The sequence below is a fragment of the Beta vulgaris genome, chromosome 7 (genome assembly GCF_026745355.1).
Source record: "Beta vulgaris subsp. vulgaris cultivar EL10 chromosome 7, EL10.2, whole genome shotgun sequence".
In the NCBI taxonomy this organism is placed as follows: domain Eukaryota; kingdom Viridiplantae; phylum Streptophyta; class Magnoliopsida; order Caryophyllales; family Amaranthaceae; genus Beta; species Beta vulgaris.
In genome coordinates, this window is record NC_079208.1 from 35429535 (window position 1) to 35455232 (window position 25698).

The 25698-nt window shown below is 35.9% G+C and overlaps 1 protein-coding gene across 3 annotated transcripts; it reads right to left on the bottom strand.

Moving 5' to 3' along the window:
- Positions 1 to 184: 184 nt before the first annotated feature.
- Positions 185 to 22371, bottom strand: LOC104899211 (phospholipid--sterol O-acyltransferase). 3 transcript variants are annotated; one of them, XM_010686361.4, is made up of 16 exons: positions 21963 to 22369; positions 20289 to 20424; positions 19589 to 19733; positions 18094 to 18263; positions 17943 to 18019; positions 16360 to 16573; positions 16094 to 16262; positions 12420 to 12519; positions 8836 to 8930; positions 4947 to 4998; positions 4728 to 4799; positions 2256 to 2424; positions 1462 to 1566; positions 1300 to 1384; positions 1087 to 1177; positions 185 to 501 (listed from the first exon to the last, which is right to left on the bottom strand). In XM_010686361.4, exons 1-15 carry the CDS (start codon positions 22173 to 22175, stop codon positions 1096 to 1098), a joined length of 1884 nt encoding a protein of 627 aa, XP_010684663.2. In that variant the 5' UTR covers positions 22176 to 22369; the 3' UTR covers positions 185 to 501; positions 1087 to 1095. The 3 variants fall into 3 exon arrangements, with proteins under 3 accessions (XP_010684663.2, XP_048503929.1, XP_057246940.1); XM_048647972.2 differs by lacking the exon at positions 12420 to 12519 and having other exon boundaries at positions 8836 to 8958; positions 21963 to 22370; XM_057390957.1 differs by lacking the exons at positions 185 to 501; positions 1087 to 1177; positions 1300 to 1384 and having other exon boundaries at positions 1462 to 1556; positions 21963 to 22371.
- Between the last annotated feature and the right edge of the window lie 3327 nt (positions 22372 to 25698).

Genomic DNA, 25698 nt, shown 5'->3' on the forward strand with positions numbered 1-25698 from the left:
TGCAATCATGCGTGTTTAAAACCTCATGTTAATATATCGCTAATTTGAGAGGATAAGGATCTTGTTCAAGTGATTATTGACTAATGTTCTGTATATGCAAAAAGGTTTGCTTAAATGATTTTGATGAGTTCGAGTCAAGAGATGGAATTTCTATAACCAGTTGAACAAAACTTCATAGAATCCATACAAGAATTTGTTACTCGTAATGATAAAAGTAGAAATAATATGTAATTATGTACATCAGAAATTAATTATCAGTCTACTGAGTTACATGCCTCTTTCGTGTTGATTGCTAAATCTGCTTTCTTGGATGGGTCTAAGGTAACTTCATAGTCATCAAGAATCACAAGGCAATCTTATGTTTAAGAAGATATACAGCGAGATTTGTAACTCCGAACATGTGAGCTCTTCTGATACACCGCCAGTTTGTGTGCAAGCGCAATGAAGTGGCATTCTTTACCAATAAAGTGGACGCAAGAAGTCGGTGGCTCAATATGTAATCTGTTATTGGAAAGGAGATTAAGTACATGACAAACAAGCAGACAATAAAATTAGTTGTACAGATCATTGCAATGTAAACGTTCCTCAAGATAGCTGAATTTGGTCATTGGTTTTACTCTCTACCATACATTCTAACGTAGATTGACTAGCCAAATCCACTACTTACGGTTAAACTTCTCTTTTTTTCCCCAAATAAAAACGCTCTGGAATTTCTGCCACTATTTAGACACAATGCACTCATGCCTATGTGAGTCACTTTGGACATTTTCAGAAAGAATATTGAAGTTATATCTGTGCTCATTTGTTTAGTAATAGAAGCTGTAGTAGTCTATTCAAGGTCACTCTGTTCATCAAATATCTAATTCCAAAGCTTTCTCAGATCACTCTTTTTTTCCTGTGAGAATAAGATCACATATGGGTGTCAAGTAGGTTTTTTTAAGTGGCACAGTTCACATTCCAACTTCTAGGGATTCGCATTGACGGGGATTCTAATATTCTATATTGTTAAAGGGAGGAATATCAGCAGCGAGAAAGTAGGAGAGGTAACAGAAAAGATAGTTGCTCCAGAATGCAGCATAGCAGTACCTTTCCATATTATATATAATGTAACAAAAGATCTGCTGAAGAATTCTTTAACCTACAACTCTGCCCAAGGTGAACATCACCAAATGCATACCTGCATTGGAAGGGATAGATTGGTGAGATTTTCCGAAAGGGAGGAGGGGCTGGGTTAAGATTGAAAGAAAGAGGGACCTGAGTACAATGAGAATAAGAGTTTATTTGCAAAGAGAGAAATACCTATATTCACAATATTCAGGCCACGCACAACGAGCTTTTCCATAATCCCAATAACAGTCGTCATTCCTTAAAGGTCCCCTCTTTTCTGTTTCCAATGATACAAAGATTTAAGGAAATGTAATAGATAGCTGAGTAACCTAACAAATAAAGAAAAAGCACCACCTTTAGTGACGAACTTTGACTCTGCAGCAGGATGCATATCATGCCACATCTCAAGCCACAACTCTCTCATTAATGCTGGAGATCTGACCATATTCCTGTGATTTACTACATGGAAAGCACATTGTTTTACATGAGAAAGTTCACAAAGAAAGCTCCTCTTTAAACCACAAAAGGACATGGTGTCTGACATTCCAAATTCTCAAGATCATCTAGACTTGAAGTACTCAAGCATAAATAAATTACAAAACATAATTGTTTCACCCACATTTCTGACATGGGCAATATGCCTACCAATATTCCACAATATTCCACTCTCTCTCACATCGAGAACAAGGAGCGTTCTAATGCAGCAATTATGCCCTCTTTTTCAGCATTCAGGTGATGAGGAATCCAAAGTCGGTAATAGGTGGGTGTCAAATAGGGACCTAATGTACTTGAAATACAAACTAACCATTAGGCTAAACACTAATCTCTCCTGAGACAGCAATGAGGATTCGATAGCAATTTTCTAGTGACAAATAATTACTTCCAACATACTGATTTCCAATTCTAGTCACATCTACTTCTGAGCTTCAATCTAAAAATCTCAGCGTGCTGAATTCCCATGATGAAGTGACTAGAAAATGCTAGAACCAAAGTGCAGTTATCATAACCTACCAGGTTCACTAATCATGAATATAACCACCACCTTCTGCAGAATTTCCAGAAGGTTATTGCCAGTCATAAGTGTAAACAGAACTAAAAGGTGTGCTTTCTTCTCTATTGAATTAGAGCCTTGTCCACAGATTTTATACCTTTATCAAGCTCCCACACAGCTGTCCTCCTTCCAGGAATGCTTTCAGAATCTTCATAGTATGTTATGTACTTTACTCTAGGTGACTTTGTCATATTCGGAATTATGTCAGCTCCTTGATCATGTATTACATTTAGTTCTAACTGAACATCTGATCCGTCATGCTCTGACTGCAATAACAAAGTAAGACAGATTAATCTGAAGAAATTTCTAGTTGTTTCAGTTTATTAAGGACAAGCAATCAATAGTGTTACAAGTAGCAAATCGGACATGGGATCACAATTACAAAATATGGAATAGGAAATAAGTCAGCAAATCAACACTGTTCACTGGACACTCAACACTGTCATTATAATGGACTACTTGCAGAGTTTTCGGGATCTCAAGGGATAAGGAAAAGCTGTGATGACTTATAGTATCTTGATGAGTACTTGGTTAGGACTTAGGAGGAAGCATCTATTTATAATAAAAGCCTTCAACATGTGTTCTTCACATTTAGTTAGTTTGTCATATATTTTGTTTCACCTAGATACACATTTGAAGTTAAGAATATTAAAATAAGAAATGACGAATGAGTTGAAAGAAGTTTTGTTTAAGTAGCCTGTTTAATAAGAAGGCCAGATCATCCAACATCCATTCACTAAGCAAGTTATGTTTGAGTTGAGAGGGTTTTCCAAAGACTACAGTTCAAACATGAACCTTCCCTTCAATGACCTATTTTCCAACTCTAACCAAAAGGCAAAATCCTCAAGAGTTCGAGGAATGGTCCAAGACATGTCTAATTACCAACTCTTAATTCTTTGGTCCCCTCTTCCTAACCACTCTTTCCATGTCTCATGCACCCCTCTACTTGGGGTGGTACCCTTGTACCAAACAGACATAGGGACATAAATAGGTACGGGGATGGGCACAAAAAAAGCAATATTTGAAGTTGAAGAAACGTGTAAAAAATTAACACCGAAAATTGTAATCCTTATAATAGTTAAAGTCACCACTACGACATTAAAAAAATAAAAATAATTTAATGTCTTAACCAATACTAAATGAAGCGCATCAATTCTCAATGATCAAACAAATTCCAAACCCGGTTCACCAAGTGAGAAGTCAACAAACTTTAAAATCCCACATCTTCTATGAATCAAATGCATCTCAGTAGCATCCCACATCTAGGTCTTCTCATCATCATATTGTTCGGAATTCCTTGACAAAAGACGAAGGGTATTGTGGATGTAAACCAAATCTAGGGAACGACTTGAATTAAGTTTGTTCCTCTTAAGTGAATGATCAAAAGATTATGTATACCGATTATGCTCATCAAGAGAGAATTGGAATAAGTTGGCCATGCACTTCGAAAGAATTGAAGCCAAACATTTTCGGCCCCGAAGTTAGCCAGCCAACTCTTGTGATCCATACTATAAAAAATTGAAGCATGGGAACACCATTTAAGTGTCACTTCCCTTACCGAGGAAGATGTTAGGAATAGATTCACCACAGAAACGTCTCCAACACGTTGGACAATCGCAAAATATAGGGTACATGAATAGTTTCATGGGGACGGGAAGCATGCTTCATGTGGCAGTGTGGCAGTGGATCCTAGATCTGAACCCGAAATAAAAGGAAAAGTACACACGTAGCTTGAACGAACTCACCAAGGCTTCTATTTGAATACCCCTTTCTTCAACATTCATCTCTCTAACAGTTCACTCCTCAACCAATTACCTCAATTCGCCCTAAATCTTTTTTAACATTCCATTCTTCCTTTCTTTGTTAGAGATATAAGAGAAATGAAAGGAGATAAACAGAGAGAGAGAGATAGAAAAGAGAAATATATGTCACGTTACTCACCGGATAAGAAAAGAATAAAGGACTAAAGAAGAGTTCAGGAAAATTTAGCGTCTCAACTCGTATGAGTGTATAAGAAAGGGGCATTCGGAATAGAACCCATAGATCCATCCAGGAAAGTATCATTCCCTTTTTGGGGGGTTCATATTTTGGACACTTGTTAAGCACACTTCCCATCCCCGAAAGGTGACCATGAAGGCATGAAACTACTCGAAGTCCCATACTTTCTATCGTCTCCACCATTCACGACATGCCCAATATAGAATCCTTCATATCCCCGTCTTGGGTACAAGAAATGGCTCTTAAATGGCATCCCCATGCTTCATAGGGTGGTACGATGTCTTCTTTCATGCAGCCCAATCTTAGCCTCATTGCAAACATCCTACCTCCAACAAAGTTCAACCTGACAAAATCCTGACTTGGTTCCTTTAATCTGGCTGCAGCAATCAATGATTCCAAAAGATTGGAGAATTTATTTCTTATCAGATTAACAAGGACACGAGGTGAACAGCCATCACAAAAACACCTTAAAGTGGACTAACAGAAGACTCAATGAAGGAACACTCTCTGGAAAATGACAAATTTGAATTTGAGAAGTAAAATCTTTAATGTGTCATGAGATTAAGCATACCTGAGGAGTCCTTGTAATGTTCACTTTTTGTCCCAGCCAATTTTTGCACCAAGAAAGGGAATGATACGATACCTGTCACAAGTTTTAGCAGAAAACAATTGAGAATCTAAGTTATCATGGACAGAATTAAAGGGGCTAATTTATTCCATTAGATAACACTAAACAACGCATATGCTCTATTACAGAAATATAATGTAAGCATAAGTTTATGGGCCATACAGTCTCATCTCCACTTGTAGCTCCAGGGTTCCCTTCAACGAGATTTCCAGACCTGGAAGAAGATAAGATTCACCTCAACTAATTAAACCAGCACGGTTAAAAAGAAAACATAAGCCAGAGTCATGCTTAAAAAGAGACGGATTGCTTGTGAGATTTCAAATGCAAAAGCTTACTGATCAAGATAGTGGATGAGATCTTAGAAGAAGAAAATTAGAGGTGAAAAAGAACATGGATATGCAAAGGTAACACATCAAACACATACATTCTCAGAGAACTTACATTTTGTGGAACGCAAATTCAATTAATCAAGATGTTTCCTCTACGAAGATGACACTTGAACACAGATGAGAAAATCTTGGAGAAATATCAATCATACATATATATTTTAAAGACTTCTTAAGGGATATTAGAATGTGCCACCTAAGAAACCATCAAAAATAGAATAGCTTCTAACATTAGAAACTTACTAGGAAAGGTACACCTAGGAGTGATAATGAAATGATAGAGGTTTAATGATAACTGAAACCTTCATAATATCCTTATCTATAGGTCTTAGCATAGGCATATGACTACATGCAAAACCAAAGTGCCCAACCCGATTGCACACTCAATTTAATTAGTTTTTATGTCTTTTAACCTTTTCTCATTGATTTTTCCAGTCATTCGCTATTCCATGTTACTATAACGGTATTATTTTCTTAATTTTTTGCATTAAAATCACATTATGTTTCTACATGTTTGCATATGATATTATTTTTATTTGTTCCTGTTGAAATGCTCTAGAGATGATCATTTTGGCCCGGCCCGCTTTTTGGCCGGGTTTTGGGCATAATTTTTTGGCCTGCGGTTGGGCCCGATCCGATGTTTTTTGCTTTGGGCAAGCCAAAAATAACTTTTTAGTCTATTTTTTTTGCCCGGCTCGATTTTGGCCCGAAAAGCCCGCTCATTTTGGCCCGAAATAGCGGGCTTTGGGCACAAAATTTTGGCCCGACCAATGGGCAATTTTTTAGGCGCGGCCCGACCGAATCCGGCCCGGCCCACGATCACCTCTAAAATGCTCAAAATGAGTTTTGTATCTTCTTGAGTGTTCACACTTCTTTTCCCCCAATTTATGTACGCGTTTAAATATTTTACATTGATTTTGTTTCTTATATTGTTTAGCATCAAAATTGTACAAGCATTTAGGTTTTTATATGATATCATGTTTCTTCATTTATTTCCCAAAACGCAGAGAAGATATAAACGTGGTTTGCAAATGAATATGATGCTTTGTGGAAAAACATCATTAAGCTGAAGTATGGCATTGATCACTTAGGAACTTAAGTGTGGCTCGTGAGTAGAATTAGGTTGTAACAAAGTTGTTTGGCCTAATTAGCGAAAGAGTTGAGTTTAAAATCCCTAGTGGTCGAGGTTGTTTCTTCTTGTTGGGCCCAAGAAGTTTTTCCTCGTAAAAATCCCTTGTGTTCCTTTAGTTTGTTTATTTGTTTTAAGTTTGAAATTCCGCAAAAAGTTACGTTTATTTCTACACATACAATTCAACCCCCCCGTCTTGTATTGTTCCTACTTCCTAGTGAAATAACATTAGGTATTGGGAAAAAGATTTAGTCTCAAGGCTTCTGGATTGCCGTGTTCAAGAGGTCTCTTTGGAGGGGAATGATGAGATGATTTGGCTAGCAAAAGCGGCTCCCTTTCTGTTTATAGTTTTTGGTTCTTCGTTGAAATTTTTTGCACATAAATTAAACTGCTACTGATATTTGGAAGACAAAAGCTCCTCCAAAGGCTTGTTTTTCCGCTCGGGTTCAGACAAAGAGAAGATTCCTACTGAGGATGTTCTAAAGAGCTGGAGCTTCATAATTACTAGTCGTTGCAGTTTGAGCCATATGGAGAAGGAATCTGTTAATAATCTCCTCTTTTTTGTCTGGGTTCTTTCTCTGTGGCACTCATTCTTAACCTTGTTTGCATATAGCTGGGTAAAACCTTGCCTTGTGAAATACGCTCTTGTTCCCTGGAAAAAGCCGAAAAAAGGATGGCTTGCCACGGATTGGAAGATCTTTTTATAGGCAACTTGGTAGTCCACTTGGAAAAAAAAATACAACAGATTTCGAAGGTTTCTTCCACTCATGAAGGTTTCAAGTTCCATTTTCCAAAATAATTGTATCTAGATCAAGTTTCTCTCCCTTTTCCTGTGTTTTTTTCTCTCTCTCCTCTCCCCTGTTTCTATCTCTCTCCTCACCCCTTTATTTATATTATCCCTTAATTACTGCTTCCACTTTTAGTGCTCTGTTTGCTTGAATTTTTGAAGTTTGAGTGGTTTTGTAAGCAATGGATAATGGATTGACAGCTAAATACATACTCTCTCCATCCCTAATTCTTTGCTTCTTTGACTTTTGCAGTCTCCAAGACACGTCTTTGACCATTAATATCTTTTATTTATGCATTAGTAAAAATTATAAAATGTAGGTATTATGATAGTATACATTATGAAGAATCTAACAAGAACCCACTGGATAATATTTTTTTCTACAAAATAATAATATTTATGGTCAAAGTTTTTTGAACATTAACCAAAAAAAGGAAATGAAGCAATAAATTAGGGAGAGAGGGAGTAGATACTCTCTTGGAGTTCTATCTGTTAATCTGGAAACTGCAAATTGCTAAATTCAATTGCAAAAAACATTATTCTGCAGTTGAGTTGTTTACATTATTTTATTTAAGCTTTCTGTATCAGTAGCCATTTGGAGGTCAATAAAAAGAGTATCATATTCCACTAGTTTTCTGCCATTTAGTTTCTATCTTTTATGCATAATTATCGAATCAGAAAGGAAAATGAATATAGGTGTCGAAATGACAATTTGATAAGGACAAGGAAGCAACCATTATAAGGTAAAATATATTTTGGATCACTAGGAATAGTGAGTCGAATACAATCATTTTAAGTATTTCATAAATGTTTATGCAAAACATGACTCTAAGCAAGTTCCCTATCAATACAGAACAACTCTGGGAAGTCGAATATTTCATACAAAAGCAACTAAGAGTCTGCAGATCTATCTCTAGCCCAAATACATGCCTTCAACGTTGGCAGCTATATAATATTAAGTATTAATACTTGTTTATCGATAAAAACTACTACCGAAGCGATTTCATTGAATTATTTAATACACTTCTATTCAGTGGTATGAGTATGAATATAAATGCAGGTCAGATATATTTTAATTTTACCAAAAGTATAAATTTTTTTGGCATTATTTCTTTGCTATAAGGATTAGAGTCAGTTCATGCATCAGACAAATTTAAAAACCTTTTAACAACATCATTGTAATTTAATAGTTCTGGATTATATTTTTTTAAAATTTAACTAGAAATTATATTTTCCAGCACTAGGATTTCCTTATACATGCATTTCAAAAGTATCAGTACACATAAGAGCTTCAATGGCTGATGTGGTGACAAAGAGGTTCATAATGATTCCAAATACATGTTACAGAACAGATTTTCAGCCATTGCAAAGCAGAGCCTTGATTTTATTCCATGGGCAAATATGTAAGTAATTATGCAGCCTCAACCCCCAACCTCCTGTCTAATGATCCCTTTTCATAAACTAACTTTCTTTGTCTGTATCAGCTCCATTTATGTTATAGGATATGTACATACAATCTTGAGATCAATACAAATTTAGCTCTATCCTTTGGATGATGATAAAAGTATCTTATCATAGGTTAATTCTCTTTAGATATATGATATAATGCCAACAATGAGTTGTACAATAAGAACAGGAAAAGAAAGCAAGAATCAAAGAGAATTTCAGGGAGAGATCTGCATCAAACCATAGCAGAAAAGTATGTTTCCAGCTAAGCTAAGAAGATGAAGCATAAAGTCTATCACTTACCTCGAATACAAAGATCCTTCTATCTCATAAATGATATCAGTTACGATCCAATTATCAGGATAAGGCTTTCCACTGGGAGCAACGTAGTAACCAACCTGTTTTGCAATTGCCAAGATGCCAGAGCTGTCATTCACCACCCATGTTTATAAGGTAAATATAGGAATAAGATCAGAACAATTAAACAAACATAAGAAAAGCACATGAGCAAACCACATGCGGTAAATCTACTAGGATATTCACTGTACAAGAAGCTATGTTACTCAGATACCACCGATTGAGTGTCTACTCGGATACAGGTGTCCAAGTGTCCGACTCGGCTATTTTGTAGAAAAAAGACAAGTTTTTAGTTTAAAATGAAGTATCCAAGTGAAGTGTCGTGTCAGACATGACACGACACCCGATTTTTGAGGTAAATGAATGTGTCGGAGTAACATAGACAAGAAGTACAGGGAAGAGTTCTATTGATAATCTTCAAAGGGGTGAAAGGTTTACAGCTTTCGAGAGGCTGCTCTCTCCAATTACATCCACCAAATAATTCTCATACTTCTGTTTCTCTGTTTATATCAGAACTACTGGCCAAAAGATGTCTTTCTTCTCACTAGATCTTCTAGCTTCTTCTTTGTCATTCTCTCTCTCTACAACAGGTTTCCTATTAGTCATCATAACTAATGTAATACAGAATAATTAAGGTTCTACTTAGCTGCCCTTCTGCTGTAGGTAAAACGAATAGGTGGATGTATTGCATTACCCCTCCCCAAAGATTCACCTTGTTCTCAAGGTGAAAATCAGAGAACATTTCTTGGATCAAGACAAAGTGCTCCCAAGTGGCTTCAAAATCAGACAATCCCTGCCACTCGATGAGGACTTCTTGGGTGGAGGTGTCTCCGAGTGATGTTGTGCACCCTAGTAAGGCTTCAGGTTCTGCTGCCAATTCCAGGTCAGAAGTGAGCTGGGTAGGTAAGGGAGAAGGAAGAAAATGAGAGGGCCCCATAGCTGGTTTTAATTGAGAGTCGTGGAATATAGGATAAACCTTGCTAGTAGCTGGAAGAGCCAATTTGTAAGCCACTTAACCCACTCTAGCCAAAATCTCATACGGACAATAAAACTTGGCTGCCAATGTCTCAAATGGTCTCGAGCCATGGATTTTCAGCATATGAAAGGAGTTTGTGATACACCTCATCTCCTACCTCGTAGGTCACTTCTGTGTTTCTTCTTATCTGCCTGAGTTTTCATGAGCTGTTGAGCTTCCAGCATATGGCCTCGCAAATCATCTAGAATGGCATTCCGTTCTTTTAAGTGGTTTGAGGAGCCTACAGCAGTACTGCCGTGTCCATGGAGGGCTTGAAGAATCTGGGTACTCAACAATGGGTTAAGCCTTTAGCAACAGCTGTTGGGGGGAAGTAAGTCTGACGCAGCCTAACCCAACCCGGGAATGGACCATAGGGAGCTGCATTTTGGGAAGGGCCTTTCTTATTCCAATCCTTATGAAGATAATTATTCAGCACACTTAAATCGAGTGGATAAAAAAATTACGTCAATCCATTGATATATGGTATTCTACAAATGAAGATTTGCGACAAGAAATGATTCGGGTATCTAGGCATGGTTTATGCCATGATCAGTATAGGTGTTCTTGGATTTCTAAGTTTGGGGAAAGATGTACCAAACAAAGGTGGCGAATTAGCCAGGGCAGCCTTCCTGACACAGGCAACAGAATGTGCGCGAATCACTTATGATAAATAGGATGAGCTTCAAAAGAATGATTCAGAGGGGAAGGAAGAAAGAAAACGAATACTAAGGTTCACGGGGTCCTCTAACAATCTTAATATCAATTGAATGCAAATGGTCAATTCTTCTCAACTGAAGTCAGCCTTAACGGCTTGCTTGACTAGCGAATCTGCCGTTTCCGCGTCTTTCCCTTTTGAGGGCTGCTCCTCAAACCTTCGAGTGCCAATCTTCGCTTGGGCTGTCTCGTGAATATCTTTGATCCGAACCTTTGCATCTACTCTTTCTTAGAGGATGAACCATGACTTCTGCCAGCTCTTCTTTCCGATCTTGATTGCTATAAATGAGATGAGGAGGTTCGTGCCCATAGAGAGCATGAAATGGTGACATACTGATGGAGAGGTGAGGTGTTATATGAGAACTCGGTCCATGCTAAACAATCAGCCAAGAGTCTTGGTTTGCTGCTGTGAAGCAACAGAGATATTTTTCAAGACATTTGTTGACTACCTCCGGCTGACTGTCGGTTTCTGGGTGGTAGGCTGTGCTACGTAGCAAGGAGGTGTGGTGCAGGTGAAAGAGTTCCTTCCAAAACTTACTCATGAAGATGTGGTCCTGTCTGAAACAATTGAAGCTGGGAATGAAGATTCCGGCAACAGAGAGTGCGGTGAAGGGGTGTTTTGACCCAATGAAGTGTGCAAATTTAGTCAAACGATCCATTCTTGAAAAGTGTAATAAAATTGCTACTGTTTCTTTAGGGTTGATGCATTTCCATTCTTGGAAAGTGTAATAGAAATGCTTTCACCATGTCTCTCAAAAAACAAGGAACTTTATTAGAGGTTTGATTTTGAAAGATCCGGTCATTCTCATTCAGCCCTAAAACCACAAGCTGAATGCCACAGAAATTTCCGATCCATGTGCCTTCATAAGTTACAGAACATCTAAAATGCTCCATAAACATGGAATATCAGATGCATTCCGAAAATCTAAACATAGATGCAATCTTGCACCATGGGAACAATGTCCATTAGGTTTCTTGTTGGAGGAACACATTCATAAAGTTCATGGGTCCCCTCTACTTCTCCCTAGCAAAGCCAACCCGGATTTATGCATTGGAAACAAAAAAATGGCACAGCATATACTCATCAAGGTAGAAAATGACATGAATAATAACAAGAGGAAAAACCAAAAGACATATTTGTTGCCATAGAGCAGAAACATATGAAGGACCAGGATGGAAACACAGCATACTATATCCGTCAGTTTTCAACAATTATGGGCACATAACAAACCATTATAAGATTATAGGAGGACTTCTATGGAATTTATGCTACTTATACCACTTCCAAACTTTTCCTGATCTTTCCGCAGGCAAAGTCTCTGCTACTACAAGCATTTATGTAGAAACTATATGTGAAAGTCCCTTCTCCGCAAGAACAGGGAGAGCATGATGAGGGGAAGTTCTGCCTAGTTTTTACTCCATTCTTGTCACACACTTAACTTCTTTACCTCAACTACATTCAATACCTTGTCACCTCAAGGCAAAGAAATAATTAGCGGAAAAATATGCATAGACAATATAACCAGAAACAGTTGTCACGCACAATTGGCCAACTGGGTTTCAGCGTGGTGAGTTATCATTACATACTTCCACCTCTAAGCAACGAAACAAGTTACATAGAGAAGAACTTCACGTAATTTAAGTAAAAGATTTAGAGATTAAAAGAAATTATAAAAGTATAACAGATATGACTAATTAAAATATCTTGATGTTTAAAATAAGTGTCAGGCTTCATATTATTCACAGAGGTGACTCATAGAGCACAAAACCAGCTAAATCTCTACGAAAGTAGATACAATACCTCTGTTTTTGAATCTACCCCATAAATGCAGAAAACATTTCTCAGAGGTGGTCTGTCCCAAGGAGTGAGTGGATTCAATACAGGATCTCCATGATATGACCTAAAAAAAAAAACTAGAGAGTTTATAACTCCAGAATAAGGTATCTTTTACAGTTTTAGAGCTGAATCAGAAGTAGGGTCTTACATCAAAGGAGTTAATCATTTAATAATCAACTACAAACTTCTGCTGTGAGGCCGTACAGTATTTAACTATCGTTTTTTAGCCCCTTCTAAATTACCAGAGGTTCAAATGGATCTGAACACCCTTTTAAAGCTGCATCACCTGCTCAGTCCAATCAACAATAACAATCTACTATAGCTGTGCTCATCTATCTGTCTTTGCAACTTAAAAGGAGCTTGTTAAAGGAAAAAAGGATATAAAAAAGTAAGAAAATCATCACATTTCACCTCTTGCCAAACTAAGGATCGGTAATTCAAACATGTTTAATGCCTCATTTGATAAAACATTAGGCATCTTGATAGCATATCCCAGTATCACAAGTGCAAACCAGCCTCTAAAGATGGCCATGATTGTAGTTAGTGATGCAAGCCCAATAGTCCAACACGTTTAGTAGGGCTGGACACATGTTGTGGCCTAGTGGGTTTCGACCTTTGAGTGTGTTCGAAGAAAAATTATAGACGAATTGGAAAGACTATGCCTGCCTGCGAGGTGAAACCCGCACCCGCGGGGTTTTCAATTTTTTCCGGATTTTTCACGAGGTACCCCTGAGGTTTTTACGAAATTCACAAGATACCTATGGGGTTTCAAAATTCATCGAATACCCCTTAAGTTTGCATATAATGTACCAAACACCCTCAATAACTTACTGGTGTTGTTTTGTTAGCTTAAATGACCCAAAATCAGTTGACCCTTACCCTAACTGGTGTTGTTTTGTTAGCTTAAATCACCCAAAATCAGTTGACCCTTACCCTAATTCCCCAACTATTTCACATTATGCCCAATAAAGTCTTACAAAAGCAAACAAAATTGCCTAAGAGGAAACTTAGGCCACTATTAAAACTATTTTGACGGCAAAAAAAGGCAATTAGTGGCAAATTAGGTTGGGTTTAAGTGATTTTAGGTCATTTAAGTTAAAAGAATCAACACCAGTAAGTTATTGAGGGTGTCTAGTACATTATATGCAAACTTAAGGCGCACACAATGAATTTTTGAAACAGCAGGGGTACCTCATCAATTTCGTAAAACCTCGGGGTGAAAAATCTGTATTTTTTCTAGTCTTATTATGTTAAGATTCTTTAGAAGATTATTTATGTCCTAATAGATTGCAAATTGTATTGGGAAGATAAATAATTAGTTTACTAAGTCTAGTTGGATTAGGTCTTATTAGATTTTAATGTTACTAGGGGTAGGACTCCATCCTCAATGTAAAGGGGGATTGGGATCATTATTTTGTATGCTCATCAAATACGGGGAGATATTACAAAACTCTTAGTTTCTAGTTATAGTTCCTCAGAGAGATTGTAATTCACGCCTTCCCGGTATGGTTTGGCTAACATTTATTAAAGGATTAGCAAACGGTTGGTGATTTTTCCACTACTTGTTAAGGAGAGGTTTTCCACATTAAATTTGCATTTGTCATTGCTTTAATTTTTGTTCCTTAGATTTGTTTAGATTTTTTCTTGCTACTACGCTTCCGCATCAATCCTAGTAGAACATCCCTTGCTAGAATCTATCTCATTCCACAACTCTATGAGTCCCCTGATTTCATCCTCTTTCTCTTTTAGGCTCTTTACCTTTAGTTTAATTTATGAAAAATTGACTTCCTCAACAACCTTCATTCTAACCAAAACTCACTTCAGCAGTTCTTAGATATGCACTCTCCAAATAAAGGGTAGAATCTAAGAAATATTTGGATGAGATATCTCTTTTGAACATTTATAGAAAGAATCTCTCCAGAGGCGGAAAACACCATTCCCCGAAAGAGCACAACTATAAGACCCTTAGCCACCAGTTGTATACTCCCTCCATTTACTTGATGTTTCAGGATTTCAGAGTTTGGAAAGAGATTAAGGCCCTATTCTTTTCAAATTAAAAATTAACAATTGTTAAAAATCAAATAGAAGTTTAATCAACAAAATTCGATTTGAGAAATTTAATGAATAAATATCAGTTCTAATAACTAAAATCAGTGAGCTATGGTCTATATATGAGAAAAACACTCACAGAATCGCCTAAATAATGGTTTGAATAACAAAGAGTTTTAATTCAGCTGGATAAAAATTAGGTGAAGTAAATAGGCTGAAGAGTTTTTGTCTATGGATTATTTTTCTCTCCTGTTCACACTAAATTTAACCAGATACAATTCTCATTGCGTGGAAGGTTGGAGCAGTTATAGACTTGTAGAATTCATTGGAACTTTAATAAAAGGAAGAACCATAATTTCTCTGCCCTAGTAAATGCACTCTAAAACATTCTAGAATATCAATGATCTAATATTCAATAAGAAAAGCCTTACATTAAGTTAAAAGAATAGGAGTATAATCCTACCAAATGCAAACTACAAGTCACACTTTATCCATATATATATATATATATATATATATAGAAGTGAGTTCATATGAGAATGCATACTTACATGAGAAATGAGAATGAATTTTACACGTTATAACTCTTATGAATAAGTGATGTAACTCTAATGAAAAAGTGATGTAACTCTAAAAACAAAATATTTGAATTTTCAAAATGCAAAAAAAAAAAAAAAAAAATTTGAATTCAAAATTTTTTAGAGGGATATAACTCTAATGAATAAGTGTTATAATTCTAAACCAATCGTGTGGTTGAGATTCATTCTCATTTCTCATGTAAGGAGCATTTTCATGTGATCTTGCCTCTATATATATATATATATATATATATATATATATATATATATATATATATATATATATATATATAATATATATATATAATATATATATATATATATATATATATATATTCAATACTTTGACAAATTTATTTGGGTCATTTCCCAATGAAGACAAGGAAAAAGCATAGAACAAGGTTGCTCTCACAAAAGACTAGTTGATATTCCAATCTAAGAAATCACCATGTGCTGAAACAAATTATCATATCCCAGTGCTAATCTCTTACTTGTAACGATTCCAAACTTAGTGCCAGCTCACAAGATGATCACTCTACTCCAATTCTTCCAGAGACCACAGAAAATTCACATTTTTCTCCAGGCATGTACATAGTAGTTGATAATACCAATGTGACACTAGCCAAAGCAGATCAAAGAAGAGCTTCCTACCATCAACAAAAGTTGGTCACTTTTACAACCTACTAAATCCCAAAATTCCTAGTGACCTACTGCTAGAGTTTGAACCTAAAAGATTCTATGAATAGAAGGAAAATCTAAGACCACAAACCTCCTTCAGAAGAGAATTGAAATGATTGATGACCCCACACCAATTCCCATGGCACTAGAACAAATAAAGTCATTATAATACCAAACTTTGTACAGGATCTGGAAAGGCGTTCAAGCCTTACGTCTCATATCACTGAGGAGGCAAAAAGGGTCTTTAAATTGGCAATTAGTGAGGGATAGATCGCATTTCTAATCATGTGGGAAACAAAATAAAACAATAATAGATAGCAACAGGAAGCTCACTTTTGCAACTGGTGCAAAAGCCTTTTGCTATCTGGATCATAATCCTGTATTGCTTTGAAGAAGGTTCCGTCTGATATTTCCCGAGCAGTGAAGGATAATTGAGTTGGAAGACTGCATTCCATGCTAGTATTCTCCATTACATCCACAACAGATGGGTAAGCATCAGAACCTGATAATAAATTAAACAGAAAAAATAAACTTTGCTTCAAAATAATTATAAAGTTGCATGTCTAACATGTATGAGTCATAAAGCCTAGAAGTCTCACTGTGAAAAGAAGGAATCTCAATGTTGATAAGCTTTGTAGGCCACCCTGAATAGTTTCCATTGAACTCCTCGTCTTCACAGTGATATGCGTGATGAATAGCCCTGCTCTTCTCAGAAAAGTGCTTCCAGTACTTATCATCTGTTCTACAGTATTTTGAAAATGGCAACATCCACATTGATGAACCAAAAGAATTGAACATTAAGCGAGCAGTTCCCTGTAAGGAAGATCATAATATTTAGGTTACTAGCACACAATGAACAATCAAAAGACGCAGAAACAAGAAACAAAATAAGAATCAGATTTAACTTCAAATTCTTAAGGCTTGTTTGGGCCGTCCTGCAGAAAATGTATTCTGTTCACTAATCTTTCAAATACAAAGTAATCTTCCTCGCTTTCTTTGTTAATTGGCAGGTCACTTCTAAAAATAATTTCACTAATAATATTTAGATGCCATCTAAATTGGTCTTAAACACTCGAAAGGCAGATCCCAAGAAAAAAATAGGATCCTCAAGGAGTCCTTACACCTTTAAGATCATCCACCAAAAATTCCAGAGCCAACTAGGCACAAAAGTCACATTCCTTTCTCCATCATAAATTTTAGAACAATGAATGAAAACAGAGAAAATTCAAAGCAATGAACAAAGGAGCAGATAAGGCATCACCAAAATTTCCTGTTATCTGCAGCTATACGAAGGAAATAAAACAATTCTAGATTTAAATATAAAACTATGCAATCCTTCAACTTTTTTAGAAGATATGTTTGTAGGATGTATTTAGCTTCTCTTCGATGCCTTGATGCAGAGGCATTGACAGACACACTGGAGATATTCAAACTACTTTGTCTAAGTGAAGGAAGGACATAATCCTCTTTTGATTCTCTGCTCCAGCACTCTGTCTCTTCTATAACATAGATATTTCTTCTGTAAACATTCTGTACCCAGATTTGGTACAACTGCTAACTTGACATATATACACATACGAATCATGTTTTGGCCTTCCTGTTCATTCCCCTTGTTGATCTCTGTTAAATTGGAAAGCCTTCAAATACTGCTCATACACTCATATGTGTGGAACTTTTCAGAGACACATAATCTTGCAAAACCTCACAAAGGAACTTATTGCCTCAATGAACTTAACACTTGACCGCTTATTATGCCTCACAGATAAGATTATGAAGTTTACTAAGTCATGTGTAAGCACTTTTTAAGTTAAAAGGAGTCACTTTTAGACAAGGGTCACAACTTATTAAAAGGGTCTCTTCTACTCTAATTGACCCATTTAGGGAAAAAAGTGGCCCTTGTCTTACCAAAAAAATATTGTGAGGCGGTCTTATAAGATTTTGTATATGAGGTTAACTTTCCCTTGGCCTTTTTCTGGATTTCGTATTTACAGAATAAGCGGTCTACTATTGGACCTTAAGCTGGACAAATGACTGGAAAAAAGATACCATAAACCCATAAAATGCTCTTGAGCAAATTAATAAATACATTATGGACACTAGAAAGTTTAGAAACAACATATAGTTCAGATAAGCTGTAATATATATATACTATAGGAGCACAAAGCAGAAGGAGAAAAGAAACCTCAGAAACTGGAACGCCGAAGGTGCAACCAAAAATTGCAGCCTTGATCGTCTCCGTTGCACCAAGAAAAGGGGCTCCTGCAAAAAGCCAGGATCATTCACATGCGCACAACTGGATAACTGCTTTCAGATATATGGTTAAGCAAGCATACCAACAGCAAAATAGGCATGGATGTGTTTATCAAGCCAATTCATATATTCTTTTGGAGCTATTTCAAGCTTCAACCACTCTAGAAAGTATCGAAAAACAAGGTTTCCAAGTGAATGAGCGTACACTAATGACGGGCCCCCACGAAGTTTGTAGGCAGTTTCAAAAGTCAGCCTGCAACATCAGTATAAATTAAAAGGTAGATAGATAAAGTGAAAAGAGGGCGAAGAGAGCACAGACCAACTACTAACAACAAGGGTTTTCACGAAGATTAACAGAGAAATGAACCAATGCACCCTTAAGTTCCTGAACATTAGTAAACTTCACAGGAAAGTGGTGGACATGTATTGTGAGAAAAAACCACATTCTAATGAGAGCTGCTGAAGCTGGAAAGTTGATAGGACAAGAGAAACAAGTAGCCAGGAAACAACCCATTTATTTACTTCTAATCAAATTAGATTAAGCACCATCTCTTTATCTTTAAGAAATATAACAAAAATAAACAAATTCTTTCTTTGCCAAAATGTCCAATAAAACAAGCTTTTACACGTAAGACCTATTGTTCATGCAATTTGGGATCCTCATTTTGGTCAACCGGCTGTGGAAGCTTTTACTCGGGGGGTTTCTCTTGGCCCAGTGAATATCGCTTATTCTGGCGTTTATCAGTGGTGGTATACAATTGGTTTACGCACTAATGAAGATCTTTATACTGGAGCTCTTTTTTTATATTATTTCTTTCTGTTATATTTTTACTAGCAGGTTGGTTACACTTAGAACCGAAATGGAAATATGGCAGATGAAAGATCTCCACATTCCCTCCATTCCTTTAATTAAAGTTTTGCTCACAAAATAAAGAGTTGTAACTTGTAAGCTATATGACTGGTACTTAAATCTAACAAGTAACCATGCATTGATACTTCAAAATAACAAGTAATAATGCATTGGCATTTCAAGTGACAGATAATATGGAATTGGAAAAGTTAGTTAAGTAGACAAAGGATAAAACATGGAGGGAGGAGTAGCAAATGAAATATAAAACAAAGTTACTGTAGTGTTCCTTTGGACTTCATGATCACACACTGACAAGAACAAACCCAGGAGAGAAGGAAACTGAAGAAGGTCCAGGACCAAGATTCAGTTGTATGAATGCCAGTACATTCTTAATTTCATTTCAAAGAAAGGAGCACAACAGCAACAAGTACAGGAACACACTTGTTGTCAAAGAAACAGCAGCATCAAGAAAATTATAAATCAACTATACTATTACTCATATTCTAAATGATCTAAAATCACAAACATCTAAAGGACAGGATTTTTCCTTTTTTTTCTCTCTTTTTGCTTTTCACAAGCATATTTAGCATTGAAACAGTTTATTTATAGGTCATCGGAGCTTAACTAAGAAAGAACCTGAGCGTAATTGACAGATTTGGATCTATGCCCAGAAAAAGAATAATCAGTAACAATTTATGTGTGCTTGAAATAATAGGATATATACTAACTTGAGTTTGTGGAAATAAAGGTCTCGTTCCTCAAGTTTTGATGGTGATAGTCTCCAATCATAAGGAACAGCAATTATTGCATTTGGCTCTATACCAAACTCAATACACCATTTAACCCATTCTTTCCACACAGAGGAGAGAGGACCTGACAAAAAAAATTGTATGAAAAAGTAAATATGATTTTGAAAATTTTAAGATAATAAACTTTCTCAGCATTACAATTCACGAAACAGCAGCAGTGCAGCAGTGAACAATCAAATCATTAACAACGATTGCCAAGTATATTTCGAAATGTAGGACTGTATTGGGTTTATGTTGAACTTAAACATGTTCTTGTACCAACTTAATCACTGGTCAAAAAAGATCACCAGCACTCAGGTTAGGTTAACAAGTCAGACCTCTATAAAAGTTTTAGGTTCTTCCATATATGCTGATATTCACTCATGTATCCCTCTTTAGATATGGCAAACCACTTGGGCTGGAAGATCATAAATCATCTCACATATTCATATGCCACAAAGCTCCTCCATCAGAAAGCTGATTTGCAACAGGAAACAATTATTACACAAAACAAGCTTCACATCTTTTTTTACACGACATAAGCTCCATCACCAACGACTCACATACGATGATACGAATGGAGAGGAAGGATGAGTGAACTATGAAAAGTAAGCAGTTTTCAGATATCTCAACCATATACCTGTTATGTAACCTGGGTCAAGTTCTGTTATTGCAGAGAGTCCACTATCAGGCCTTGACTTGCATTCAGGGTGATCTGTCTGGTTGTAAGGCTCTAGCATAACACATTTGAGCCAGCAATTTACAGCAGAAAGCAGCTGCAGATGAATATGAAAGCTTTAGATCTGTTTAGATATCTATGCTATCCTTTTTCATTATATTAATCAAATTTTTAAAAAACATGTGTGTTCTAAACGGCAGAATTAGGTTCAATGGCCAAGCAAGAAGAACATCTTAAGCCAGACAACTTGTGACTTGACATAAAGTGTCAGTTGTTGATTCACAAAAAAACCATGGTGAATAAGGTAAAATACTATTTACTAACCACTAATTTTGAAATGATCTAGCAAAGAAGTTACTAATATTAATAAGATACTTGTTTGACTTTTAAATTTCTGATTTCCTTCATGTTGGACAGTCAATAGTCCCCATACTTCTGGAATATGAAAAATGTTGTTGCTGTAACAACTACTTTATCAAAGTATATGGAGGTACAAAGGTACGCAGCTTTACACTAACAAAGACAAAACTACTAAAGGATTTGCTTTCCCGAGAAACAAAGTTCAAGATTCTAGCAAAGATACGTTCTTTAAGTGGAGAGCTCCCGAAAAACATTACACTTTAAAAAAGGAAAACACATTAGCATGAATCTTAATTAGTTGAATAGGGAGACATTCATTGAGTCCTTGTAATCTGCTTCCTGTCAATATAAGATAAAGGGACGAAACACATTTAGGTTCCACCATACAGGATCATAACCCAATTAAAGTTTCTAAACGCAAGATATAATCTTTAGAAAGGAATCATGAAGCAGTGAACAGACAATCAAGAACCAGAAGCAAAGCCATTGAAAAGTAGCCCTAACCAAACTCATCACCTGAGAAAGAAAAGTAACTGAACCAACAAAACAAAAGGGTAAACCCATCAACCAAAATGCATATCTGATAGAAAAAAATTGAAACAAAAACCTCCAAGTACCCATCACATTACTTATTTTAAATTAAAATAAGAATTTGAAACAAAAACATTTGATGGGCCATGTCCACCTTATCTCCAAGATAAACGAAACAAAATATATCTCAAATCTTCAACTGTATATCCAACAACTGCAACAGCAAATTAAATTGTACCAAACTATACATTTAGAACGAAATCTTAACTGTATATTTAACTTCTATCATTGTAAACTACCAGCATTTCCATTAAGAAAACTAGCCTTGTATACATGCGAAAGCATATAGAAAATTAAATTAATTGCGTAGAAGAACCTTCTTTACCCTTTGTTTTTCAAAAAAAACTGCTGTTCAATTGAAATGTGATTTTTTTTTTTCCTCTTTTTTCGTTTAAACGAAGCAGTAGTTATCCCCTTTCTTCTTTTTTTTTTTTTTTTTTTTGGTATCCCCCATGTGTGATGTGTTGCCATATATAATAAAGATGTCCCTTGATATACAAAAAAAATTCATTTAGGATATGAACAGGGAATTTCTCACATCACCCACAAGTGGGTGTTTAAATCAAAGCGAGAAAAGCTATTCATACATACATTCATATTCATTCATTCATTCATTTTAATGATCAAAACAATAGACAGGAAAAACAAAAGAAGGTAATAAGAAAATGAAAGATTGTTCATTACCTTGGTTGTATCAAGCCAAACTAAATCAAGAGGATTAAAATCAAGGGGAGAATAAGGGCAGTCAAGAATGGACCAAGCTCTCAACTGGGTTGAAGCAAATCCTGGGATAATTATACCAGACAACTTCCTGAAATCTCCTTTGAACTCTTCCCCGTCCACTAATAATAAGTGTGGAACCAGAATTAGCAATGCTATAACAATTGTGCCTTGCATTTCGAGCTCCAAAAAGTGTGGAGAAGCCTAAGAAAGACAAAAGAGAGAGAGCGTGATGATGTAGGGTTAATCACAGATTAAGTAGTTTGGAATGTTCTGCCATTGAAGCTGGAAAAAGTACGAAAATGAGAGAAAGGTCACTTTTGGATTTCGCAGGTGTAATTGTAAATGGGAAATATGAGAAATCCTTTCCGTTGCCTTTATGGATGATAACATTAAGGGCCCGTTTGGTTAGAAATATTTTGGGTTTGGAAACGGATTGAGGTAACACACTCCCTTATTTTATGTTTGGTTGGGTTATTCATTTTTTTCACTCCCTTACTGACCCAATTTTGATTCCTCCATTTTGGAACCCTCCTCCCCCCAAAGGAAACAAATCACGTTACTTTTGATTCCCCATCTTCAAACCCTTCACCTCCTTTCTCTCTCCTCTATTCATCTTCGAAATCTGTTTGAAATATTTCAAAGCTGCTGCGAAATCTTCAAATCTTTTGTGAAATCTTCAAATCTGCTGCGAAATCTTCTGCGAAGTTCTTCAAATCTGTTGCGAAGGTGATGTTTACGCAAGAACAACCAATCATCTTTTTTTCATAGGTAATTTTCGAGTTAATTTACAGTATCTTTTGTGCGATTTTCACTATATTGATGCTTTTATTCTTTTTTCTTGTCGAATTCTCGTTAGACCAAAGGGATTGTGAAGTTCAGAGGTTTTTTTGCCTATACAAAATTAAGCTTATGTATCCATCTCTACATTCTTCTCAAAACTAGGGTTGTTTTTGCCTATACTTATCATGATGCTGCTGTTGTTGATTTTTGTAATAAGTTTCACTAATTTACTGGGTAAAGTAGTTTTCACGAGTGATTGTTTTATTCATGCACGACACATGTTCGATAAAATGTTTAGCTGAGTTCAATCATCTTCTTATGTTATTGTCCATATGTGATTATATTTTGAGATGTTTTTAGATATGCTGTGGTGATCAAATTTCCCAAAATCACATTATTTGATTGCAACATTCTACTGCTGCAGTAAGACAGTAATTACACAAAAGCAATAGAACTTGATTTTTATTATGCAAGAAGTATAATTGAAGTTATCTTATTTGTTTGGAAGTGAATACTTATGTTGCTATATTGTTTTCATATAAAATTTTAGGCATTAAAATAACATTTTTTTAGAGTTTTTTTAATTTAATATAATATTTATAACAAAATTCGTGTAGTTTTTTTGAATTTTTAATAAAATTTTGAATTTTTTATGAAATTTTGAATGTTTTAGAAAATTTCAAAATTTAATGTATTTTTTAACAATTTATATATAAAAAAATATTTTCATGTTGATTATACAAATAAGAGTAATATTATCAAAAACTGATTCTACTGATAAGTTGAACCAAACAAGAAGTAAGGGAGTCATTAGGACAATGATTCCATTCCTACATCAAAACAAACAAGTGTCCAAGGTAACACATTCCATTTTCATTCCATCCTTTCATCCCATTCCATTCCCTTTCCATTCCTTAGTTTGAACCAAACGACCCCTTATGTATCTGATATATAAGCATTAAATGCATGTCTTAAAATGAAAATAATTTAAGAATTCATAATAATATTTCACATCATTTGAGGTAATAAATGCTTCCTCTCAAAAAAAAAAGTAATAAATGCTTGATTCAATTTTTTATTTCCATTTTAAGCACCTTATACATAGCTCTAAGGGCTATATATATCATTTTCCTAACATTTATTATGGTACATTGTATTAGATTTCAAAAAGGGTTAATTTTATCTTAATGTGAAGGCCCAACTATAGTATAAAACTAACTGGATAAAGTCAACGTAAGTCAAAGTCAATATAAGAATGTCTTTAGGATCATCAAGAGATGAAAGTTAAGAATAACAATGATACAAGCAGTTAAAGAATAATCATGAGATGAATCAACATAAGGAAGAACGTGCAAAGCTACGGTTATACAGCGCCAGAAGATGGTTGAGATTTGAATCAAAGATTATTCAAATGTTTTCCCTCCAAGGAGGTATGGAAGCTATGTATCACGGTGGCTTATAAATAGAAGAAGGATCATCAAGCAAACGACAATCAAACATCACACAACAACTTGCAATTACTCTTTTCTTGCCTAGCCTTAGTCTAGTCAACCCCCTTCTGGGGTTATATTTTAGTTCATTAGATTTAGAACATGTCCTGGCGTCAAATTCTGTAATTCTTTTGAAGCAAGAAACCATGGAGGTAACAATCTTCGTGCTTTCCCTTAGTTGTCCAGCCTGGCTTATCCTCATGTATATGTGCTATAAAATATGTTCTTAAAGTTTATGGTATGAATGAGAATGTTTTGCTTTAATTAAAAGATTAATTATTGCTTGCTCTATTCATTGCATTTTGCCTGAATTTAATAGGCGTTGTAGTTTAATCATTAATTAAATTGCAACAAAGTTGTAATACCCCAAATTTTCAAAGATTATTTTATTATTATTTATTAAGATTTAAAATTATTTTCGCTTAAAAATTATTTTGTGATAATGAGATTTCATTTGTCAACTGCGTTTATTAAAATAATAATTTAACTTAGTTTGATTTATTTTAACAAGTTTCAACTAAATAATTTACTTATTATTCATTTCATTATCAAACTCTTTAAATTGATACCTTGGTCCACATTGGTAATCCAAGCCCAACCATTAGTCCATAGTTCAAGTCCATGTGTCTTTTACCAAAAAGAAAAGTTAAAACAAAACAAAAAAAAAAAAAGAAAGAGAGTGAAAATCAGCTTCTTTCACGTCTCCCTCCCTCCTTCCTCTTCTTCAAAAAAAAAAAAATCAGCATTCAGCAGTAAAAGAATTAATTAGTTCAGCAACTTGCAATACTTGTCAGTAAAAAAATTTTCCCAACTAATATCAGATTATAGGGGAGGTAAACATTGAAGAAGCTACAACACCATAGCTTCACCTCCCTACACCATAGCCTCCATTAATGGGGACTTAACCAAGCTTGAAAATTTCTGACCAAATCCCTCTATAAATAGTGACTTCAATCTCATCAGATTCCTCAAGCAAAACCACTTCAAAGGTTTGCTTCATTCTCTCTCTCCCTCTTTAATTTCTGAAATTCTGATTTTTAGAGATAAAATAAAAATAAAATTTCAAAACCACCATTACCACCAACCCAGAACCGTCGGAAAAACCTTCGAACCACCACAAAAAGAAAATCCGACCACCTGAAACGCGGCCAACCACCGCGACCAACCAGCCACCCGCATCACCTAAGTCGCGCCTCCCTTGCGTGCAGCCCCTCGCGACCCAACTCCGCGCCCAGCCACCTTCTGTCGCGACCCCATTCGCGACCCTCGCCCCTCTGTCGCGACATTCTGTCGCACAGCCCCCTCGACCCCGCCTGCTTTCCCTCGCCTGAACTCCGCCGGAAATCGCCGGCCAAAAGTCACCCCAAACTCCTCTTCGTACCCCTCCTGTCGCCTCCCCTGTCCTTCCCCTCTCCTTCGTTCCTTTT